Genomic DNA, 24,947 nt, shown 5'->3' on the forward strand with positions numbered 1-24,947 from the left:
ACATTATATTTGTTAATTTATTTTTTAAGTTTTTAGCATAAACATTGAAAATATGTGTAAGTGAACTAAAAACTTAAAGTCACCTAAAAAGTTTTTTTTATAACATGTATATGTGATGATTAGTATTTTACCAAAAAATAGTGTAGTAAAATTTATTTTAACATATTTGTTATTAGTATTTTCTTTTATTTATATCTTTCTAAATTATATTGTATAGAATACATTTTTAAACATGTCAAGTAATATATAATATATTTTTAAGTTTTTTATATTTATTTTGTAGTAATTATGTTATGTTTATTGGTATCATTGTTGATTTTAGTTGTTAAAGTTGTATATCTCCCAAGGTCAGTTCATTTCCCAGAGTTATTGTATTGTTCCTGCAAATTCTTGTAATGAACTCTTTCATTCCTGCTAGTTATTAATAAGTTTTGATAATAAAAAAAGATGCTAACTGAAATATCACAAGTTTTTATTTTTAATCAAATACATTATTTTTACTGGTTGAGAATGCCATTTGCAGGAAGCTTATCTGCGATTTTTTACAGGAACGGTTGCAACTGACAGGAAGTCAAACACTTTAAGGTGATTATCGGAGACTTGTTTCAGTGGCACTTCATGTAGAGATCTGTTTTGCAAGAAAAATGTGGGGATTCTATTTATGATATGCACTACTATGAGCAGCAATCATCCCAGTAAGACAAGTGCAGAACTAAATGGAACCCGAGTACCTGACTACCTAGGTACTCTTTGCAACGTCTAACACAATTTTGTTTAATCTTTTATAATTTGAATTCTGTTGTAAAAATCATACTTTCTGCATAAATGTTGTTACATGCACGATAATAGAATTCAAAGGCATTGTCCAGTGTTACAGTCTTGACAACTCTGCACATGTGTCTGTTGATACTAACATCATCACTTTAAGTCTCTGTGTATGAGCAATGTCTATTATAATGTAAGATGTAGTGTTCAGAAGAAATCACAGTAGAATCTGCTAATGATCTGTAGAGTCGGTAAAAGTAAGCATGGCACTGGAGACTGATGGTGCAGTCGATGTTGAAATATTATCGATAACAGTAACATTATGATCCAACTGGACTAAGGTTGGCTTGCTTGAAGGTTTTTGTTCAACTGATCCTTCATTTACAAGCAGCACGAGAACTTCAGACATTGTTGGTCTCACTGAAACTGGTGACTGCGTGCACTTCAAAGCAATTTCAGTTATCTTTTTAACATTTTCCACTTCATATTCACTTGGATCTAATGTCTCATCAATTAACTTCCAATGCATGTCATTCTCGTACAACTTCCAGGCCTATTTTACACACAATCAATAAATATGGTGTCAATATTAAGGAAGCTCATATCAAAAGTACAAGTTTCAATCGTCTATCTGAACGTACTAGTTACCAAAGAGTACATGAACTTACATATTGAAGAAGAGATTCTGTACCAGCCTCATTCGTCATATCACTGCACCTTCGGCCACTAATTATTTCAAGGACCATGATTCCGTAGGCATAAGTATCAACTTTCTCCGACAAGTGTCCATGAATTGCATACTCTGGTGCTGTGTATCCGCTGGTGTTTACAAGTAAAATCTTTATAATCTATACTTTCTGGTCCTAGTATTCTATTATCGAAACATGAGCAGTGAAATGACTGATAGTATGACTTACAAGGTCCCTGCAAACCTAGTGCTGAGGTGAGTTTGATCATTAGGCAGAAGTCTTGCCAGCCCAAAATCAGCAATTTTAGGTTGAAAATCATCGTCAAGTAGCACGTTGCTAGATTTTATATCTCGATGTATGATGCAGACATGAAACTGTTCATGTATGTAGGTGAGACCTCTAGCTGTGCCCATGATTATGTCAACCCTTTGTTTCCAAGTCAGAGTCCCGCGTTTGTCCCCTGCCAACAACAAAATTCATACAGGTTTTAAGTGATACCAAGTCAAAAATTTTAAGTTATCTCACCATATAAGAATGTATCAAGGCTTCCGTTCTCCATGTATTCATAGACAAGAAGTTTCTCAGGTCCTTTGGCACTACAGCCTAGTAGACGAATGATATTGCGATGATGAACATTACTTATAAGCCGAACTTCACTCTCAAATTCAGTATTTACTCGTGTTGAAGTTATAGCCAGTTTCTTTACTGCAACTATATCCCCATTCTTTATAATGCCCTGTTCACAGAACCAAAAAAAACTAATATGCAAGGGCAAACATGACAGAAGATGGATTTTAAAACTTTCTATGTATAAGAAGTGTTCTAAAAATCACTATGCAGACCATTTGCAACAAAGAAGATGTTTAGTGCTTCTGAATTGAGCAAATATGGTAAAACCGGTATCTCTTATTCAGAAGTAAGGTCGTGGGAGGGTAAGATGTACGGAACTTACACTTACTCTTAGGAGTAATGAACACGAGGTGTATGCTTCGGAGTTGGAACCATCAAGTGATGGGAAGTATGACTAAATTAGGAGTTACCTTGTATACATCTCCGAAACCTCCTTCTCCAACTTTGTATTCTGAACTAAAATCTTTTGTCGCGGCTTTCAGATCTCTGTAACTGTATATAAGAGGCCCCTGCACATTGTTTATGCCTGATATATTACCTGTAAGATGGATATTAGAAAATATGAACTTGACTACTGATATATCTCAAGTTATCTACTTATGTGTTGTTTCAGTTACTCTTTCTTACCACTGCCAGCCTTCTTTGACATTCTTGATCTTTTCCATAAAAAGAATGAAAGTATGAGCAAAAGCAAGACCAACCCTCCAACTACTGCTCCGATGATGGCTGTCTTCTTACTTGAACCTCCTATATGTTCAAAAGCAATGTGAAGTTCAGAGAGCATGAAACAGAAGAAACTACTTGTTCAACTCTAGGAGTTTTAGTTTGTTTTTGTCTCAAATCCATCGATAACCTAGCATTGTTACGTAATGGTTAGACCATGATAAATCTGTTAAGTAATCAGTCACACTAAACCTTCGAGGGGGAGTGTTAAGAGTATAAGATTCTGTTCGGGCCTTCCTCTACCACCTTAAGATTTTAGACGGACTGGTTACTTAACAAAATCAAACAATACAAGGATGCCATGATGACTTGAGAACATATTATGACTCCTATTGGATCATGAATACTCTGAAATCAACTAAAACTCTAGAAATCACCTCCTTTCAGATACTGTGCAATGTTAGTTATCTGGTTATCTGCAAAAAAAGACGTGTTGGAGTATCTCATGAAACACCGCATATTGATAGCACTACCATCCGCTTCTGGAGGACAATTTTGTATGTTGTTATAGGCAACTGTTAGGCAACTTTGGCAATCAGTCTTGCTTATAGTTTCAACACACTGAGCCACAGCATAAACAGTTGCTGTCACACCGCCATCAAACACCTGCCTTGTGGTTGCTGCAAATACTTGATTCATCTTAGGTGTGGCGGATACAAGATCAGGTAACAGCCCTGCCACCACTTGATTAAAAGCAGTCGCCTGGGATACACTCCGGTTAGTGCTGCATACCCCAGAATTGTCTTGAGCTGTAAACTCATTAAAGAAGTTATGTGCCTCGTACCTTAAGTAATTAGAGAAGTAATTAGTCGTCAGATATCAACTCTTAACGAGTCACTTTATAATCATCTTTATACGAGATGTTTCCAGCTAGGGCTAGCCACGAGATTTTATAAATTTTGAGCTTATTACCTGAGGAAGCAGCCTTCATATACGATATGTGCACCATCGTAGGCAGGGCAGCTTTGCTTAATCTGATCAACACCAGCATCGAAACAAGCAACACAATCTGCAGTAGACAGATAGTTCCTGCACTGAGCCAAGCCAAACACATCCAAACTAAATGCAGTGGCAAAATGTATGTTACCAGACAACTGGTTTCTACTATCTCCCAAAGTTTTGTTAAGATTGCTGTTAAAATTCGACAAAGTGTCAGTAGTTTTGAACTGACTGCACTCTTCATTTAAGATTTTGGTTTGAGGATCTGTCACAACTCCTCTTATTGTCAACATAAACACAGCAATGATCATCACTTGGTGCATGACTACAGGTTCATACCTCAACCTCATTCTTATTATCGATCGATAACTCGACAGCTTTGGTGTTATAAAGAGGCTGTGCATCACAACATTGACATTGAAATTATAGCATTGTAATAGAGAACATTCCAATTTTCTTCCTAACCATAAGTCAAGATTCCAGACTTGGCAAAAATAGAAGCAGCCAACTTGCATTAAGAAAAAAAGATTATTTACTTTAGCAGAGTTTAGATTAAGCGCAGTGATAGATAGCTCACGTGGTCAGAGTTTATCATTTATCGTCCAAGATTTCCGATACTATTCCAGAATTTACTTGTCCAGTTGTCCTTCGCTCATTCTTGTAAAGGCATAAACCAACTTTTAATATGTATGTAAATTTTCATTTTGTTTGCTTGGCTTAGTGTGTGTTCATGAGCAAATGCTAATAGTTAGTGATTAGTGATTATGAGATATGCATAAAATATTGGTGGACATTAAATTAGAGGTAGCAATGGAAGTAAAGATATTAAAATTAGCTTATTTAAGTTTAGTCAACTGGTGCTAAACTCGTGGATGATGAATTAATAAATAATATCACCTTCACTTTGTTTTGTTGAATATTTTCATTCATGCGGAAGTTATTAAGTAATACTTTCTTAGTCATCTTATGTAAATAGAATATAAATATTTTAGTCAGAATATTAGGGGTGAAAAGAAAACCGCACAAACTGCAAAAACCGCCAGCACCGCACCAAACCACACCACAAAATGCGATTTTTAATTTTCGTAGTGCGGTTGCGGTTTAAATTTTTAATAAACCGCACGGTACGGTGCAGGTTGTGGTTTTAAATTTCTGAAATGCGGTTCAAACCGCACCGCACCGCAATATTTAATATATTATAAATATATATATATATATACACACTTATATTCCTATCGGGTAACATAAACAACCATTTTATGTTTTTAGTTAAACTGAATTTCACCAAATAGCCATAACATCCTTATTCAGTTAGAATTATATGTTAAATTCATTATGAAATTCAAATGAACCACACGATCTTCTGATAAATAAAAAAGAGACTACACAATCTCTTATTTGTATTTCTTCACTGGCAAAACCAAAATCAAAGTATTTATACCAGTGAACTAAGATGTTGCATTCCGATTGATTAAAACTATTTTTGGAAATTTGATTAAATTTAAGTTTTGTATTTATTTAATATTTTTGAACTTGTAAAGTATAAACCGCAGTGAACCGCACCACACCGCACCGCATTTTCGTGGTGTGGTTTATGCGGTTTTCGAGGGTACGCGGTGCGGTTGCGATTTGGAAATTTGAGCAAACCGCATGTGCGGTTTGGTTTGCGGTTTGAGGAAAACACCGCACCGCTTGCACCGCGCTCACCCCTACAGAATATTACTATAATAGTAATTGAATAATAAAAAATAACAAGGAATTATGAAAATCTAAAGCCAATATTACGAAAATCGGTTGATTTAGATCGGTACTCGTAAATCGAAGAACCAATTCAGATTTGAGTATTTGAAAAGTCGACGTATTTTGAATATAATCGATTTTCGTGTTTTATAACTTTATTTTATGTAAAATAACCATATACATTTAGGATATTTTTTTTCCTAATATTCAACCATTTTCGCCATTATACCCCTTTATTTGTATGTAAAATATCATTTCAAAATTTTATTAATTAGGAGAAAATTCGTGAATTAATAATGTATCGGTTATTACTTGCAAACATAAATATTAATATCCATAAATTGTTTAGTTTATCTTCAACCACTCAGAGGCTAGAATATCTTCAAATGTAGAGTGATTTGGACAAAAAAATTATAGAAAACTGTGCCGATTTGGCCACTAATTGGATTTGGCCGGAGAGCGATCAATGATCGGAATGTCGCCGATTTCTGGTATGTCCAGATTCCGGAAGCATATTCATTATTTTTCGGTTACATTAGCGACACAAAGTCAAATTTAACAGAATGTGATACAATTCAATACAAAGATAACGTTGGTGACCAATAGAAAATAAAAAATAAGTTGAGTGATAATTTTTTAAAAAATATAGATGTTAAGTGATAAAAAGTTGATTTATTTATGAGATAGGAAAGTAATATATATTTCAAAATGGGAACTCATTATTTACAAAAAGTAAACGAATGTATTTGTACGTCATTGAATTATTTTTGTCCGAGTCGCTTTCATTTTCAAAAGCCGTTTTCTTATATTTTGTATTTTTTATGCTTTGTCTAAATGATACTTTTGAACAATAATTATTAGAAATCTGTGGTTTTGTTTTGTTAGACTAAAGAGGCCGGCAATAAAATTTTTTGTTTATTTTCTGAAAGAAATATGTGTTAATGTACCACGCATTTGAATGAATCAAATCACGCAGGATTTTACCAATAAAATATATTAAAGGACTAAAATTGCACAGAAAATATTATATTTATACGTTTTCCGATAAACTAAATGATTGTAATATTTTTACGAGTAGTTTGATTGAAAATTCAAGAGTTCGATAATGATATTTGTGAACAAATTCGTTATGGCTCTGTTTGGGATTATTGTTAAAAATTGTTTTGCTGTTGGAAAAAGTGATGTTATAAAAATCAGATGACTATTTGATAATTTTTTTGATAAGTATATGTTTTGATGGAAAAAATTAAAAATAATAATGCTTTTGGTAAGGTTTGATGGTGAAATCAGCACCTGCTTCCCGCAACAGCTAAAAAACAGTTTTTTTTAAAAACATGGGAGCACTTGCTTGCTTTTAGACCAAAAACACTTTTCCGAAAAATAACTTTTAAATTTTAACAAACAGTATTTTAACTACTTTTCACCGAAAAGCTGTTATTTGCTGGTTCATAAAAAGGTTTGTAAATATATTAGGTGAACATGTTTGTCGATATGTAACTCGTCAACAAGTACATAATCTATTAGTTATATATACTAGCCTACGGCCTGTGCATCTCTCGATTAGATTTATATATATATTTTTTTATTTTATAATTCTATAAAATAAAATACTAAATAATGATTATATTATTATGCTTTTATTGTGTATAATTCCAAGTTAAGTATAATTATTATATCATTGATGAGATCTTATTCATAAATATTAATGTAAATATTTGTTGATGGTGAGATTCGAACCTCAAAACTTATATGTATCTTTATAAATAATAATATAAATATTTGTTGTTAACGGGATTCAAACCTGAGAACTTATATATATTTTTATAATAATAATATAAATGTTTGTTGTTGACGGAATTCGAACCTGAGAACTTGTGGAGTGTATTTTTTAGTATTTAAATCTGACGGCTCTTATTATTTGATGAAGAAGATCTGACGGTCGTGATGGAAAGAGATAATCAAAATGAGGGTTTAACCAAATTACAAATTATAACGTATTTCGATTATTATAGTATATTATAGAATCGTAAACTTGTTTAATGAACATGCGCTTACAACACAATAATAAGTGAGAAATTATATATATATTTTTTTTACAAACTGACTTACTAGGTCATTGAATCCATTTATTATGTTTTCGGTTGAATTCGTAAGTTTTTTTTTGTATTTTTAAAATTTAAACTGTAATACATGATAAATAGTGATTTTTTTCTTTGGTAAGTACTAAATAGTAAATATATAATTTATGTATTTTAATTAGTGTATGTGTGTGTATATATAATTATTTATAGAAAAAATAATAAATGAATCCTTAATTCATGTAGTCAATGAATATAATAAAACAGATCAATACTATAATCTAAATTGCTAAAATTCGTACTTAATGTGATAAAACATTGATATTATACAATTTTAATTTTTTTTACATATAAAATAATAAGACATGTACTTACTTTTAAATTTTTATTTTCGTATCAAGTAACATAAATTTTAATGTATATAAATTTGAAAAAAACAAATATTTTTTTTAAACAATTTAAAGTTTTAAAAAAACATTAATTAAAGCGGTCCATGCCTGTCCGGTCCCAATCCAATCGGGGTTTTCCGGTCCGGTCCCACGATCGTATATAATCGGTCCGGTCCTCACTTCGTAATTTTAAAATATTTGGTTTTCGTCCTATTGGGGTTTTTGATCTTTGTGCAACCATATTCATGAGTTGGTGAAATACATTCGGCAGCTGTTTGGACATATTCGTGAATAAATCTTTTCTATTGAGTCGATGTACGAGCAAATTTTTTGACTCAGTTTGAGCTCGAGTTCAAATTCGATAAATTTCATTTTTGGATGAGACGGGAGTAGTCGAGAGCAACGAACATAACTATTTTCTTAACGCCCTGTGAATTTTGTTAATGTAGCAGTGGCATTGGAGATTGAAGGTGCAGTAGATGTCGAGCTGTCGTCGTCGATATTCTTAGTCATTTGAACAAATTTTGGCTTGTTTGGGGGTCTCTGTTCTACTGATCCATCATTTACTAGCTGAACAACAACTTCAGACATTGCAGGCCTTGAAGATACTGGTGACTGAGTGCACTTCAAAGCAATCTCGATTATTTTCTTTGCATTGTCGACGTTATATTCAGTTGGATCTAATGTCTCATCCATTAACTCAAAGTGTTTGCCATTATCGTACAGTTTCCATGTCTGTTTTGCATGATAATGTTCATGTAAGTTTCGATTATCAGATGATAAGCACAACTTAAATCTATTGGCAAAGGAAACACTTACATATTGAAGAAGAGATTCAGTGAGATGCTCATTTATCATGTCGCTGCATCTTCGACCACTGATTATTTCAAGGACGACAATTCCAAATCCATAAGTATCAACTTTTTCAGACAAGTGTCCATGGATTGCGTACTCTGGTGCTGTGTAACCCCTGGTGTATTTGAAATAATATTAGAGGGCGTTTGAAATATGACAGGATTTGAGTTGTCATTTCAAATTATCATGTTTATATTAATATTTGAATGTCTTGGATTTCAAATGAAACCCAAATCCAAATTCCCAGACAGCTTATTTGATAAAATCCAGAATTTCAAATGAAATCCAGTTTACCAAACGGGCCATTAGTGAAATTTCCCTTCATCTTTAAAAATGTAACGTTAAAATGTTGAGAAGTCGAGAAGAGATGAGTTATTATTAGGACAATGACTTACAAGGTCCCTGCAAATCTAGTGGTAAGATGACTTTGGTCCTTGGGTAAAAGTCTTGCCAACCCAAAATCTGCAATTTTGGGTTGCAGATCATCATCAAGTAGAATATTGCTAGATTTCATGTCGCGGTGTATGATGCATACATGAAATTGTTCGTGCAGATAAGCAAGACCCCTGGCTATGCCCAAGATTATGTCCATCCGTTGTTTCCAGCTGAGAGTGCCACGTTTATCACCTGCCAATAAGAACGTATTTGATGTATTAAACTTTGAAGTCTTGGAGCTGTTACATTAAGGCCAACTCACCATATAAGAATGTATCAAGGCTTCCGTTTTCCATAAATTCATACACGAGAAGTTGAACTGGTCCTTTGCCACTACATCCCAGAAGACGGAGGATATTTCTGTGATGAACGTTACTTATAAGCCTAACTTCACTCTCAAAATCCGTCTTTTCCTTGCTTGTCACTACAGCAAGTTTCTTTACTGCAACTATGTTTCCATTCGCTATGATTCCCTGTTTATGACATAAAAATTAGCTCTACAAAGTTAATCACACGTGTTTAGGTAAGTGGGAGACTGAACTCGCCTTGTAAACATCTCCAAAACCTCCTTCTCCTACTTTGTATTCTAAGCTAAAATTATTTGTTGCTGATTTCAAGTCTTTGTAATTGTACATAACTGCTCCCTGCAACTTGGTTACGCCTGAAATATCACCTACAGTACGAAGAAAAGCAATTCATCAAAAGATTGTTATAAGTTATGAAGATTTAAAGAATCATTTATCTCATTTGAATGTATCATAAGTTTGTGCAAAATATGGTTGCCGGTTAATATTTATCACCTCTTTCAGCTTTCTTTGATTTTCTTAATAATCGATACCACAAAAGCAGGACAGACATAAGCAAAACAAGGCACAAACCACCAATCAAACCCGCGATCAGGGGTGTCTTCTTGGTTGAACTTCCTGGAATGGGGTAACTTCAGTCATCACATGGTCTTTCATATAGAAGATGCATCATAATTTGAGGTGAAATAGAAAAAACAATAATTGATGTGTCACCTCCTTCAACGTATTGTGTGATATCAGTTACATCGTTATCTGTGAAGAAAGCGGTGTCAGAATATCTGAGGAAACAACCAGCATCTACTGAACTCCCCCCTGCTTGAGGTGGACACGTTTGTACATTAATATACGCTCTTGATAAGCATGTATCACAGTCACTCTGGCTAATATTTTGAACACATTGTGCCACAACATACACTGTTGCAATTGCTGTTGGACCGCCATCAAAAACTTGCCTTTTCGATGCTGCATAGAAGCTTTTAATCTTTGGTGTGGCAGCTATAAGATCTGTTAACAGCTCTTCAACTGCTGGTTTAAAAGCAGCTGGTTCAGAAGCAGTCCGGTTATTAATACATACCCCAGACGAGTCCTCAAATGATATCTGTTTATAGAAGTTCCGGGCTTCATACCTTTGTTGGAAAAAAATGATATTACTAAAAAAATCAAACTGTAAAGACTTTGTTAGAATATAAAATCCTGGAAAGGGCCATTCTCTAACACCTTGAGATTTTAGAGTAACTGGTTCCTTGACAGACTTGGTACATTTTTGTCTGATATTTGTGCTCTTAGCCTCACTACTTAATACAACTTAATCTTACTTAGCAGATTGATGTGATCTCGCTGATCACCGTGTATCCATTGTAGCAGAAGTGGTGATCAGCAATAAACTCGTTAATTCTATAGTCTCCTCAGAGGTTTTACAGACAATTACACATATGAAGTAGCTCAAGAAAGTTGACTAGTAATCAAACCTGAGAAAGCATCCTTGATATATCAGATGAGCACCGTCTGCTTGAGGGCAATCACGTCTAATTTGTGCGAGGCCAGCATCAAAACAAGCAACGCAGTCTGCAATAGATAAATAGTTCCTGCACTGTACTAGTCCAAACACATCAGTATAATAAGCTGTCGCGAAGTGTCCATTTGACAACTGTTTTCTCATGTCGCTGAATGTCTTATTAAAATTGCTTAAGAAAATCGACAAGTCATTCGTTGTGTTGGAATTACTGCACTGTCGAAGAAGCTCCTCTGCCTGGGGGTCCGATCGAGCTCCTTGCATGATCATCAATACAGTAACAAAAATACTGCAGATGAGGAGGATCCTCCTCATTTCTTCAAGAAAGAAGATAAGTCAAGAGTGTTAATTGTCTGTAGTATCTGCAGGCAGCTGTGTTATAAATGGCCAAGAGTCTTGATAATGACATAATGTTTTTCTGTTAATCCGGTTTCCATATCAGTTTTCGCGCGGCTCAACTAATCGGGATGACTAATAATGATATAGTGTTATAAGTTGCTAGTGGAAGACTTAAAGACTTTAGGTTCTGTGTTTGGACCTAAAGACCCTCTATGCAGTGTGGCGCTTTTAAAGGAGACAAGACCCACTTGTAATTTCGACTGTTTTAAAATCCTGGTTCCGGGATACCTGTATGGGCAACAAGGCCTGTGTGAACTTAAGTACAAGAATACTGTTTGATAATAAAGGACTCGTGGATCAGACCTAAAATTTTCTGTGGTGAGAAAGACATCATATGATTGTTAAATTACAATGCTGTCCTAGACATATTGCACTGACTCGGTCAACTAATTTTGGTCTTCCTACAAGACAAGTTGTGCATTTCAAACTTATTTTCTTACCTCATTATTCAAAATTTTAATTATTATGTATCTTTCAAACAAAATTAATAATTATTTTGATAACTAATTTTCCAATGATCACATTCATATTTTGAGATATTTTAAGATTTGTCACGACTTTAATAAGGAGATTGAACAACATACTAATACATTTATTTATTGCATTTATATATTTGAAAAATTTGTAAGAGAGAAAAAAGTGGTTGTAGAAGAGCTACTTGTTCGATTTTTTTTCCAGTTTTTAATGGACGTAATGGTGAGTGACTTGAATGAAAATTTCTTTAGTTTGATAACCAAATTGCAAGTTTTGAGCCAGTCGACCAAAACGCCGCTGCATCTGACTATACATGGCATGATAGATTTATTTAATCCAATTCACTTATTCTGTTAAGTTTTTAACGGAATGTAATGGCGAGTGAGCTGAATGAAAAGTTTTAAGAGTAGAATGATGTTATTGAAAGTTTTTTGAGTTGCATGACCCAATTGCAAGTTTCCGGTCAGTTGAGTGACTCAAACGCCATTTAACCCAATAATATTGTGCCCATTTGAATTTCTTAAATTTGTCAATTTATCATATTTTAAAATCTCATTTTTCCGTAACTTAGGAAAACTTCTCATTCAGGTCTTTTATTATATTTTTATATCATGTATCCAAAAAAATGATCTATACAAGACAGGAAGAAAAAAAAATATATAATGTTTGACAATGTCAAAGTTACCCACAAGCTGTAGATAGCTGATAAGTTTGTTTGAACAACATTTACAATTATTTTAACATCTTGATCTTACATCTAAACAAAGAACTGAGAATAGTTTAAAGTACCAACTTCAAACTTGATTAAGTGCTCAAGTCTAGTACTTAATTGGAGATTGATGTTTGACTCAACATATTTTAAACAGGCGCTCAACATTCGTGTACTATATGTTACATGTTCGATTCCTCCTCTCCTTTGTAACGAAAACATATAGTTATAGATGTGCCCACATTACTTGTATAAATAGGTCAGTTCCTGTCAGAAACTAAACAACAAATCTTGAATATGAGCATGGAGTGGAATTATAACTATGTTCTTTGGTCCATTTTGATCAGCTTGATGTCACTCATTTGGCACTTGAGGAGGAAGAATAGTTGCAGAAGTTCCAAGCTTCCTCCGGGGCCGAGGGGCTGGCCTGTTATTGGCAACATTTTCGATATTGGAACCTTACCACATAGAGGTCTAGCAGCATTAAAACAGAAATATGGCCCTGTTGTGTGGTTAAATCTCGGTCCTGTCAAGACCATGGTGATTCTTTCTGCTGGTGCAGCCGAAGAGTTTTTCAAGAACCATGATCTCTCTTTTGCAGACCGTTTCAATAATCACTCGATGAGGTCACATGATTTTTACAAGAGCTCCATGGCTCTCGGTCCATATAGTAGCTACTGGCGCACCTTGAAGCGGATATGTACTGTTCAGCTCTTCAGTAATCGAAGAATCAATGAAACAGTTCTTATTAGGCAAAAATGTGTCGATATGATGCTGTCATGGATTGAAAAGGAAGTAGAAAAAGGTGCAAGTGATGGAATTGAAGTGATTAAATTTGTGTTCCCAACAGCATTTAACTTGATTGGGAATCTAACGGTATCTCGTGACCTGATGGATCCTTACTCGGATATGGCCTCAGAATTTTACATGGCCTTGTCAGGAATCGCAGAGTGTTTAGGCCGTCCTAATATCTCTGATTTGTTTCCGTGGCTTGGATGGCTTGACCTGCAGAGGTTAAGGACGAGAAGGGATCGATATCTGGATATAGCAATACAGATTGTTTCGGGATTTGTAAATGAACGTGTGCAGCAGAGACAACAAAATCAAGGAAGGGCAACAGAGCATAAGGACTTCTTAGACGTGGTTTTAGATTTCGAGGGCAATGGGAAAGATGAACCAGCTAAACTATCCCACCTCCAGATCAGTATCTTTCTAATGGTAAGTCAAAGGACAAATGTGTTTGTTTGTGTAAACGAATTAGTGGTATCTGTTATAATCTCGAGAGTGAGCAAGAATCGGGTGTTGGACAATAACGGATAAGCCTTGTCCAAAACTCATCATAGTTTTTTTAGTATAGCTCTCAACGAAATAGAAATATCTATTATACTAATCTCGAGGGTGAGCAAGAATCGGGCTTAGAACAGTGACGGATAAGCCTTGTCCAAAACTAATCATAGTTTTTTTTAGTATAGCTCTAAACGAATTAGTAGTATCTATTATACTAATCTCGAGTGTGAGCAGGAATCGGGCCTAGGACAATAACAGATAAGCCTTGTCCAAAACTAATCATAGTTTTTTTTTACTATAGCTCTAAACGAAATAGTAATATCTATTATACTAATCTCGAGTGTGAGCAAGAATCGGGCCTAGGACAGTAACGGATAAGACTTGTCCAAAACTAATCATAGTTTTTTTTTAGTATAGCTCTAAACGAAATAAAAATATCTATTATACTAATCTCGAGGTTGAGCAAGAATCGGGTCTAGGACAGTAATGGATAAGCCTTCTCCAAAACTAATCATAGTTTTTTTAGTATAGCTCTAAACGAAATAGTCGTATCTATTATACTAATCTCGAGGCTGAGCAAGAATCGGGTCTAGGACAGTAATGGATAAGGCTTCTCCAAAACTAATCATAGTTTTTTTAGTATAGCTCTAAACGAAATAGTAGTATCTATTATACTAATCTCGAGGGTGAGCAAGAATCGGGTCTAGGACAGGAACAGATAAACCTTGTCCAAAACTAATTATAGTTTTTTTAGTATAGCTCTAAACGAAATAGTCATATCTATTATACTAATCTCGATGTTGAGCAAGAATCGGGTCTAGGACAGTAACGGATAAGCCTTTACCACAACTTGCCATAATTTTTGTTTCAGGAAATGTTTATGGCTGGAACAGAAACAACAAGCTCCACAACTGAGTGGGCGATGAGCGAGCTCTTACAGAATCCTGAATCAATGAAGAAAATTAAGGCGGAGCTTCTCAGAGTTGTGGGTGCAAACAACAAACTAACAGAGAGTCACATTCATAATCTGCCTTACTTGCAAGCTACTATAGAGGAAACGCTGCGCTTACATGCTCCGGTTCCACTTGTTCTTCCAAGAAAGGCCATTCAGGATACCGAGTTCCTGGGATATAAAATACCGAAAGATACACAAGTTTTAGTCAATGCTTGGGCAATTGGAAGAGACGAAGAAAGTTGGGAGGATGCATTGTGTTTCAAACCGGAAAGATTCTTAGGATCAAGTATCGCGTACAAGGGTCAAAATTTCGAGTTCATTCCATTTGGTGCAGGGAGAAGGATTTGCCCTGGTCTGTTGCTGTCTCATCGCATGCTTCCCCTGATATTAGGCTCATTGCTTCACAGTTTTGACTGGGAGCTTAGTGAAAATGTTGGCTGTGAGATGAAGATTGACATGAGAGAAACATTTGGTTTAACAGCAAAGAAACTAGAATCCCTGAAAGCAGTTCCCAAACCAATGACAACATGATCATATGTTAATTTAAATTCAGACCTTTCTGTTGTACACCATTGATTATTTTTCCTACTTCATTTCTCCTACATTTCCAACTCGAACCAGCACTCCACCGAAAATTACTTATAGCACCGTCGAGATAATATTGTCTTAAGTGCTATTTATGTTGCAATAGAGTCTATGTCAACAAATTTGTAAAATTTAGGCGTTGCATCTGAATGCGTTGCAATTGGTCGACTTAACAATGAATACGGCAACTTACAGTTACATATTTAAGTCATCGTAAAAGATCGATGTAGCAACAAATTGTAGTCTATAGTAACGTCTAAATAGTATTGCATTAGCTTAAATTCGTATATTTTTAGTGACTTAAATGCAACAATATTTGACGAATGACAATGGTTTTAACTAAGATATTGCAATAATTTTGACCCTATTGTAATAATATTATAACTTTTTAGCAATACTATTTAATGAAATAGCAACAGTTTTTTTAAAAACAAATTGAAAAATAGTTGTTGTAAATACTACTAGCCAGGTATATAATTCATAAGTTAAGAATAAAAAATCTAACAATTTAAAAGCGGTACCATGAACTTTACAATATAGTTATAGAAATAATTATAAATCTAAGTCACATACACAAATTAGCCATTAAAATCAAGGCATAATTTAAACAAAAGTACATAGTCTAACAAGGAGATAATTAAACTAAGTTAAGAAGACAAATGGAGGATCAACTAGTAGTTTTGTCTGCATATAAATCGATCTTGTCATCATCTACATCTTTCTCATCTCCATCCTCCTAGTCATGCTTTCTTTATTTATTCCATGTGCACTCTTTCTAGTTATTACTTGAATGTCAGGCTTTGTTGCTAAGATGTTTTCTTAAGCTTCCACGACATAGATTGTAATATCTGTAATATATTGTGTAATCATTTTTACCAATAAATAAATATTCTGTATTTATTCTGTGAATTTCTCGTGAATTATCTGTTAAGTGATATTTGTGTTTGGATATTTAAATGTGATAAATTTGAGTATTTTAATTTGTATATGTCCAAAATAAAATGTAGATAATTGTGATATTTTTCTATTAATTTTTATGTTGTTAAATGTTTTTATAAATGATTTATGAATTTAATAAATTATTTTTCTGAGTATTTATAAACTATTTTGTATAATCGGGAACCAACCGACTTCAACCGTTTTTACGTTTTTACAACCCGGAAGTCTCGGAAAAACTCCTTACTAACCTAATTGCAATATTCCGAGCATTTTCCATATTTTAACTTTTTCGATCCAGGGTACGGTGTTTCCTGTGCGGGTCCCGGCGCAAAATTTTCGATACAATATTCGTTTCGGTAAATCGATAAAGCCCGTATTTTCGAGAAACAAGATCTTTTAATTAAACTATTATATTATCTTCTCGTAATTTGTATAACCAAAGCGCTGAGACCAAGTATGTATTTACAAAATGTATAGATTTGGATAATTATCCTAAAATCGGTACCGATTTGGATCTGTTTTATCAAATAAACGTAATATTTTATATCCGATATAATCCAACTGGGTACCAATATTCCGTAAGTATACATAGCCTTTACCGTAATTTATTTTGTACAGAAAATCATTTGCAGTCAGTAAATTATATAATTTCTAGAGAAAATACAGTATATTCATAATAGTTCTTGAGAATCAAACGAGCATTTGGAGGTGTTATTGAACTCGGATTTCAGTGCTCGAGCAAACAAAACGGTGGTCTTGAGGTGTACTATCAGAATCAATAAGCTTTATAACTGCAGAAACAACTGGTATTTTTCTATATTTTTGTTTATTTTCGAATTATTTTGGATTAAAATAAGAATTTTTGATTTTGATGTTGTTTGTGTGATTTGATGCTTGCATGTTGTAGATAATTTCATCCTGATCATTTTTATATATTATGTGTTGAATTTGGAGTTCAATAACATGCTCAAATCTGTGTTTTAATTTCGAATTGTGAAATTAGGGTTTATAGGTAGTTTAAATGTTTTTTTTTATTTTTATCGTAGGTAACCCCCCGCAGCCACTACCCTTCGGGTGCGCACTGGGTAAACCCTACGGGCTCACGTAATAGCCTGCAAACCACGTGAACCAAGGTAAACCGCATTTAAGCGACAAGCTCTGACTCAAGAGGCATAATCATAAATTCTCCTCCCGTGGGATTCGAACCTGTGACCAAGAGGATAGTTATCCCCTCTTTAACTAGTTGAGCCAACCCTTGCGGGCAGTTTGAATGTTCTTAATTGAAATTTGGGGGTTTCTGTTCTAGGGGTTATTAGATTAATTGGTTGGTGGGGATTTGTAGAGTTTGAAATGAGGAATCGATTGGGGGTGGTCTCGTCAACAGACAATACCGGAATCGAGTTGGCCGGAGCAAGAAAGAACTCGCCGTCCGACGAGTTTTCTTCGAGCTTTTCCGGCCCACTCAGGGGTTATCTGTGTAATTTGATTGCATAAATAGATTCCTGGTGTTGTGTAGATATGATCTGGAGCTCCTGGTGGTGTGACGATTCCGGGAACGCCATCTCCGGCGAAGCCCGATTGTTTTCCGGTGAACCCTTGTAAAATTACAGTTTAGTACATGTATTATTGAAGATGATGAAGTTTAGTCCCTGAAGTTTCCAGAATTTGCATATTTTGGATTCCTGTTTTAAAAATTTATAAAAATTATATTTTTTTATTTATTTTAATTTCAGAAATTCGTTTTTAATTATTAAAAATTTCAAAAATCATTATTTTAATTTCAAAATTTTTATTGATCCAAAAATAAATTTGGATTAATTAATTAATTAATTTTAGTTGATAATTAATTATTAATTAGTCAATTAATTCGAATATTAATTGATTAATTGATTTAATTAATTATTAATTAATTTTAATTGATAATTTAATTAGATTTAATTATTTATTTTGATTTAAAAATTCTGAAAAATAGTTTCGAGTTTTAAAATATTATTTTAAATTATTTTCGAGGCTCAATAATTGTTATAAAATGATTTTAAAGTCAGATTCAGGCAATTGAACCCTTTTAATTGTTTTTAAATGATTCAACGACCCATTTTAATTCCGAAAAATGTTTAAAAATTCGTATTAAATATCTGAAAAATTATTTTTAACACCAAATCTTCTTTGGGAATGTATTTTTATCAAACATCTTACGTGCTATGTGCTATATATGATCCGAATGATGTACAATATGCTTATATATATTGTTTGACTGTTTTAATCGTAACTTTCAATCCGTAAGTCAGATTCGAGTATAACGAAGGGTATATAGAAGTTTATAACAAATAGAGTCAGATGAGAATAAGTATTGATAGATACTAGTGATGTCTGAGCAGAAGAAGTAAGGCGTAGGAAAGGAAAGCAAGTAGTCAGTGATTAGAAGTCGGTGATCGGAAACAAGTGAAGTGTTATCAAGTTAAGATAAGGCAAGTGTTCTCGACCCTTCTTGTGATATATTACAAGTACTTCTGAACCTTTCTCGAGATATATGTTTAGAGTAGTTCTGTTTTATATTGCAAGTGCTCTGAAGCATGTAACCCTAAACCTTGATTCCAGTTATTGGTCTTTGAGCCATAAACCTTATTCTTTGCAAACAATTGATTATCGAATACCCAAATATGAACCACAAATATACGATACTATTGCACAAATACATACAAACTAAATACCAATCACTGAATCAAACTTGTTTGACACATAAACTTTTATACCTTATGTATCAGAAGACTAATTCTTATAACCACGAGACCTTGATTCTTCTGTTATCTGGTTCTCTTACCAGCTGATAGCTAATCTTTGTACTTAACCTGTTATATCCTGTTGGTAAGTGCAAATCACCTTATGCTTGAAAACCAATGTTGTTTATGATTCTGTTTACTGTTTTATATTGTTTATTCTGTTATTATTATAGAATTGGATTGTTTTATAAATGTGGACCAGATTCGTGGTCAGACCAGATTGGTAGTCATGTTAGGCCAATGTGTGCCTTGGATCCAGTAATTAGAGTAGAGCTGTGTGCCTTACTCGAGGTTAGTGCGTGACTGATCAACAACCTAACCTTGGTTTTTAAAATAAAAATTGAATATCCAATTCTAACCATTGCTTATAAAGAAACTTGATAACCTAAAATTCATTTAATTCGATCATTGTTTATTCTCAGTATTGTCAATGTGACTTGCTGAGCTAGTTAGCTCATTTGTGCGATTCTGTTTATGTTCTTTTCCAGTTTAGAAGGAAACCGTTAGTAACGAGGATCCCCAACCAAGTGCACGAGCTAGGATTCCAGGTTGAGCGGAATAAGCTAGCTGAAAACATTTGTAATAGTTTAAGTTGGAAGTTTGTATGAATGTTTAATATTCAGATGTAAGTTTAAATAGTTGGGATTTGGAACGTTTGTAATATAAGTAAGTAAGTTGTGGCTTGTGTGCATACTTTAACCTGTTGCGATCCGTGGATGGAGGTAAGTAGGGTCACTATATATTATTATTATTATTATTATTATATTTATTATTGTCATAAGTAGGGTTATATATGGTGTGTGTGCGTTGTGGACCCCAAACTTCTGTCCCGGATTTGGAGGGCGCAACATAGATACCCGACATAGTTTCATTAGTCATTTATATTCAACCTAATATTTAAACAATTTGACAAATTTGGGTTCCAGTCGTTCATAATAATAATAATACATTGCACTGCAGGTCTGAAACTGATATTGCCAATGAAATTATTGACGAGATTCTACTCCAAGTAAAGCCTAATGTTTAGATATTGCCAAATATCCAGTTGAGTTGAATTCTCGTGCTAATGACATAACAAAATTATTGAGCGGTGACGCAGTAGGTGTCAATAACATCTATATGAAATGGGTGGCATATATAAAATAACTCATGCAAACATACTTTTTAATCACCTCTTGGTAGGAAGCTTTAAGGGCAACTAATTTCTCGCAAAAGTTGTCAGTAAGATCAATATATATATGATATGGATGGCATAGGTAAAACAACTCTTGCCAAAATACTTTTTAATCACCTCCTGGTAGTAAACATTAAGGGTAGCTGCTTTCTCGCAAATTTTAGGGATATTTTGGGGATTATAAAAGGTTTAGAGTCTTTGCAGCAATAACTTATTAATGATGTTCTTAAAAGTAAGAACACGATTGAGGTTAGCAGTGTTGGCCAATGAACTAAGATTATTGAATAGAGAATTTATTCAACAAAAATTTTGGTTGTAATTTATGATTTAGAGGACCCTAAAGAATTTAAATCACTGGTAGGACCATTTGCTTCTGGTGTATAGTTATTATAACTATAAGGGACGGAAATACATTGAATAAAATTGAAGTAAAAATTCAATATCGATATAGGGTGAATGAGTTGGGCTACTAAATTGAGTTCGAGACACTATTTTTTCAACATGCATTTGGAGATACTCAACAAAACAATACTATTGTGATATTGTCTAAAGACATCTTATGTCTTACTGGAGGGCTCCCCTTGGCTCTTGAGATTTTCAGATCGTACTTGTTTAATAAGGAATCCGAGGTTAGATGAAAATCTTATATTGAGAAGTCGTAGCGAATTCGCAACAGCAATATCCAACAAATTAGACTCATAATTAGCTTGGATGCCAATCAGATAATCCTCTGTTAAAGAAAATGTTCCTTGACATTTCTTGTTTTTTCATTAGATGAGGAAAAAAGTGGTGGTTAAAATATTGGAGACTTGTTATCTTTACGCGAATGATAAAATTGATGTTTCTCATTCATGAAAAAAATGTTTGTTAACAATCAATGATGATGATGAATTTTGAATGCATGACCTGTTTCAGGATATGGAAAAGGCAATTGCGTGTAACAACTCTCCCGATGAGCCCAAAAAGTATAACAAATTATGATTACCAAAATATTAATTACATGATAGGGGAAAGGAATATGGATATTTAATAGAACAAAATACCAATATGAAACAAGGTAAGCGTATCTTAAAAGAATCAGGCTAATAACGGGGTTTGTCAACAAGATCAAATAACAGGATCACCATTATTATTCTCTTTATCATTTAATAACATAATCAATTTCTCATATCAATTCGTTCTCATTTAGCATTTATAAGAAAGAGTAGAGTTACTTGCCTCACAAAACTTTCCTTTTTACACAGGGGATGAGTTACTGCCACCTAATTTTTTTCCTTTCCTAGTTCAAATGCCTTCGCTTTCCAAATCGAGAGAGACAAGAGAGAGAGAGATTGAGGGTGTAGGTGGAGAAAAGGGGATGAGTAGAAGGGTTATAAGGGGGTGGTTGGTAGGGGCTTTTTAGTAATCTACAAAAATCTGATTTTCTTTTACTATTTTCTTTTTATGCACGAAATGTTTAAAAATAAAATAAATAATATAAAACCTTTTATAAAGGTTGGAAATGACATAAAATTTATTTTAAAATTTAGAATATGAAATTATCTCTCTCTCTCTCTCTCCATATTTTCAAAATAAATTTTGAGTGAACATTCTAATTTCTATGAATTTTGCAAGTAAATTCCTAATAATCAAAATAATTCTTGAAAAATCACTTTAAAATATCAAGACCTCAAAATAAATTCCACTCTCATTTTTAAAAAGTCTCTTGGACCAGTTCAAAGATAATAAAACAAATTTTACAATTTTTAAATTCTCCGATAATTTTATAAAAATATATGTAGATAAAATAATTCCTTATTTTCACCAAATAAATCTTTATATATATATATATATATATATATATATATAAATTCCACAATCAAAAGATTGAACACGTAAGGGTCAAGTACATATATTTACAAATTACCATCAATCACATTCAATATCCGCACACTTTTCCATTTAACTCTATTGATTTTTATTTACACTTTATCAAATAGCCGATAATTTAAATAATGATATAGTTTTACATAATCGAATCCAAATTAACACATGCACACAAAGGATTCTTCATCCTACGTACTTTTACATGATCTATTCATTTCCTCTTTCAATAATTTTCATTAAATCCACTTTTCGTATAACAGGTCACGTTCTAACTGACGGTCCGACAATCAATCCGACTCGATCATACTTACATACCATAACTAAGTACTTTATTGATTCATCAAATTGGAATAATTATATACATATATAAATATTCCTTCCAAATATTCACATAATTCACACATAAATCATAAAATTATATATTTTATTCATGTAATATAGTTTGTGAAAATCCCGACCGTTACAAAAAAAGAGTAAAAAATTATTTAATATTATTTATGTATAAATTCAGACACAACAAAATAAATTCAGAGGATTTGTTCTAAAAGTAAGCTATTGATAAATATTAGGGGTGTTCACGGATTGGTTTGGTCCGGATTCTTGTTTTCTTCGAACCGAACCAGTAATAACGGTTTTTTGAAATTCAAAACCAAACCAGACCAATTAAATACCGAGACCAAACCAAACCGGACCATAAAATAACGGATTGGTTCAGTTCCGAACCACGGTTTGAGCTTAATCATTTACTTTGTTTCGTTTATATTAAACTTACAACCAAACAGTTATTTAAGTCAATATAATATAAAATTTATTATATATTACATATAAGTGTGTGATATATATTTACAAATATTTAGTTTACATATGACTTTCATATATTTTAATTTAATTTAAATAATATTAAGTATATGAAGTAGAGTATAACTACTACATATTAACAATTAACTAAGTTTTTATTTAAAAAGTAATTTGATGTTTTTAATATAATATACACTCACACACACAAAACCATAATTTATAATCATAACTCATATCTATATATTAGAATTTTTATATATTATTATATAACGATCCAGTTTGGTTTAAACGGTTTTAATTTATTGGAAACCATAACCAAGCCATTTATGTGTGAACGGTCCGGTTAACCAAACCATTAAAAACGGTTTTAGCGGTTTCAGTTTTTCTTGGTTCGGATTGACATGGTCCGGACCGGATTCACGGTTTGACGGATTTTTTAAACACCCCTAATAAATATAGTAACTAATTGAGCCAATTATTCCAAAATAGATTAATAAGATCGATATTAGTCATATTCGAGTTAATTGGTCAAAAATAAGTCTAAAAATCAAGGTTGCAAAACACGAAAATCGGTTCGACTCGGTTTTGTTTCGAAAAAATGAGTATTCGAAAATCGAAGAGTACCCGGAATGAGTACCCGAATAACTAATCAGGTATCATATTTTTTTATTATTTTTTCCCTCCTTTAAAGTTTATACTAACAGTAAAAAAATAAAATTATCTAATAATACTATAAATTAATAACACACTTGAAATAATGAATTTCAAATATAGATTGCTTGTTTGATAATTTTTGATGGGATAATCAAACATACATTTTAATAATTAAACACATTTCATTTCTAATAAATACAATACATTTTTTAAAATACACATATATAATTACACGTTTGGTCTTTTTTCGGGATGATTTTTAAAAACATAATAAAAATTGAGGAAGTCAAACTTGGGTTTAAACTCGATTATTCGGAATCAACCCGAGTTTTGACCTATTCTTTATAAAATCGGTGTTGAACCATATTGCTAGGAGCTCGGAATGGAGTTATAAACACTCATCGTCCAAGGTTGCATTTAGTTAAATAGAGTTGCGAAAAATTATATATATATTTTTAAAAATAATAAAATAATATTTTTGTTATTTTTCTAATAATTACAGTATATTTACACAAGTCTCCTCCATCTTCTACCACAAACTTAATCATCTATAAGCTGTTGACCCCAAAATGGCAAAATCAGTCTACTTGATCAATTTTACTCAAAACTCACATCCACAGCAAACCCCAACATCTAAAATCAGTTCTTCAGTTATCAAATTTTGAATTGCCCAAACTCTGTCCCATAATCTTTGAATCAGGTACGAAGCTTTATCTCTAAGGCCATGTTTGTTTCATGGGATTATAATCCTGGGATAATAATCCGGGGATAACTAATCCCATCAAAATTAGTCCTATAGATTAAATAATCTTATCCTAAGTTTGTTTGAAAGGATTAAGTGTAGGATTGAAATATAATCCTTTAAAACTTTATACTATGTTTGTTTTGTGGGATAGTACTTGGGATTGAAATATAGTCCTTTAAATTTTCTAATCCTATGTTTGTTTCATATGGGATAACAATGAGGGGATTATAATCTTTTAAAAAATGACTTGTAGAAGGGGATAAAACAATAGCTCATCTAACCAAGCATTAGATGGGATTATAATCCTATCCTCTACTCCAACAAAACAAACATGGGATAGGATAATTTAAAGGATTATAATCCTTGGACAACCCTTCACTAATTTTTAACAAAACAAACATGGGATTGGAAAATTTAAAGGACTATAATCCTATCCCTACTTAATACCATTAAACAAACATGGCCTAAAATCTAATGAACTTGTTATTATGGGTAACTAAGTGTGATCATTTGAGATTTAA

The 24,947-nt window shown here is 33.1% G+C and overlaps 3 protein-coding genes across 3 annotated transcripts; 1 reads left to right on the top strand and 2 right to left on the bottom strand.

Moving 5' to 3' along the window:
- Window positions 1-938: 938 nt before the first annotated feature.
- LOC141666323 (cysteine-rich receptor-like protein kinase 2) lies at window positions 939-4,096 on the bottom strand. The gene is made up of 8 exons (XM_074472314.1): window positions 3,720-4,096; window positions 3,185-3,591; window positions 2,712-2,831; window positions 2,495-2,622; window positions 1,980-2,190; window positions 1,683-1,914; window positions 1,434-1,584; window positions 939-1,318 (listed from the first exon to the last, which is right to left on the bottom strand). The coding sequence occupies exons 1-8, from the start codon at window positions 4,094-4,096 to the stop codon at window positions 998-1,000; spliced, it is 1,947 nt and encodes a 648-aa protein (XP_074328415.1). The 3' UTR covers window positions 939-997.
- Window positions 4,097-8,241: 4,145 nt separating this feature from the next.
- Window positions 8,242-11,656, bottom strand: LOC141668574 (cysteine-rich receptor-like protein kinase 2). The gene is made up of 8 exons (XM_074475507.1): window positions 11,018-11,656; window positions 10,263-10,675; window positions 10,044-10,166; window positions 9,789-9,916; window positions 9,506-9,716; window positions 9,204-9,435; window positions 8,773-8,923; window positions 8,242-8,688 (listed from the first exon to the last, which is right to left on the bottom strand). Exons 1-8 carry the CDS (start codon window positions 11,374-11,376, stop codon window positions 8,374-8,376), a joined length of 1,932 nt encoding a protein of 643 aa, XP_074331608.1. The 5' UTR covers window positions 11,377-11,656; the 3' UTR covers window positions 8,242-8,373.
- Window positions 11,657-12,704: 1,048 nt separating this feature from the next.
- LOC141667535 (cytochrome P450 76A2-like) lies at window positions 12,705-15,650 on the top strand. The gene is made up of 2 exons (XM_074474061.1): window positions 12,705-13,861; window positions 14,802-15,650. The coding sequence occupies exons 1-2, from the start codon at window positions 12,941-12,943 to the stop codon at window positions 15,414-15,416; spliced, it is 1,536 nt and encodes a 511-aa protein (XP_074330162.1). The 5' UTR covers window positions 12,705-12,940; the 3' UTR covers window positions 15,417-15,650.
- Window positions 15,651-24,947: the final 9,297 nt, after the last annotated feature.

Source organism: Apium graveolens, chromosome 6 (assembly GCF_009905375.1).
Source record: "Apium graveolens cultivar Ventura chromosome 6, ASM990537v1, whole genome shotgun sequence".
Taxonomy (NCBI): domain Eukaryota; kingdom Viridiplantae; phylum Streptophyta; class Magnoliopsida; order Apiales; family Apiaceae; genus Apium; species Apium graveolens.

Excerpts from the sequence above, each read along its gene's own strand:
- LOC141666323 (XM_074472314.1), bottom strand. The coding sequence starts at position 4,096 with ATGAGGTTGAGGTATGAACCTGTAGTCATGCACCAAGTGATGATCATT. Across the intron at positions 1,585-1,682 it reads ACTAGGTTTGCAGGGACCTT|CGGATACACAGCACCAGAGT; the intron begins GTAAGTCATACT and ends TGTAAACACCAG. Across the intron at positions 1,319-1,433 it reads CAGAATCTCTTCTTCAATAT|GCCTGGAAGTTGTACGAGAA; the intron begins GTAAGTTCATGT and ends TGTGTAAAATAG.
- LOC141668574 (XM_074475507.1), bottom strand. The coding sequence starts at position 11,376 with ATGAGGAGGATCCTCCTCATCTGCAGTATTTTTGTTACTGTATTGATG. Across the intron at positions 10,676-11,017 it reads TATCAAGGATGCTTTCTCAG|GTATGAAGCCCGGAACTTCT; the intron begins GTTTGATTACTA and ends TTTCCAACAAAG. Across the intron at positions 9,917-10,043 it reads ATCAAAGAAAGCTGAAAGAG|GTGATATTTCAGGCGTAACC; the intron begins GTGATAAATATT and ends TTCGTACTGTAG.
- LOC141667535 (XM_074474061.1), top strand. The coding sequence starts at position 12,941 with ATGAGCATGGAGTGGAATTATAACTATGTTCTTTGGTCCATTTTGATC. Across the intron at positions 13,862-14,801 it reads AGATCAGTATCTTTCTAATG|GAAATGTTTATGGCTGGAAC; the intron begins GTAAGTCAAAGG and ends TTTTTGTTTCAG.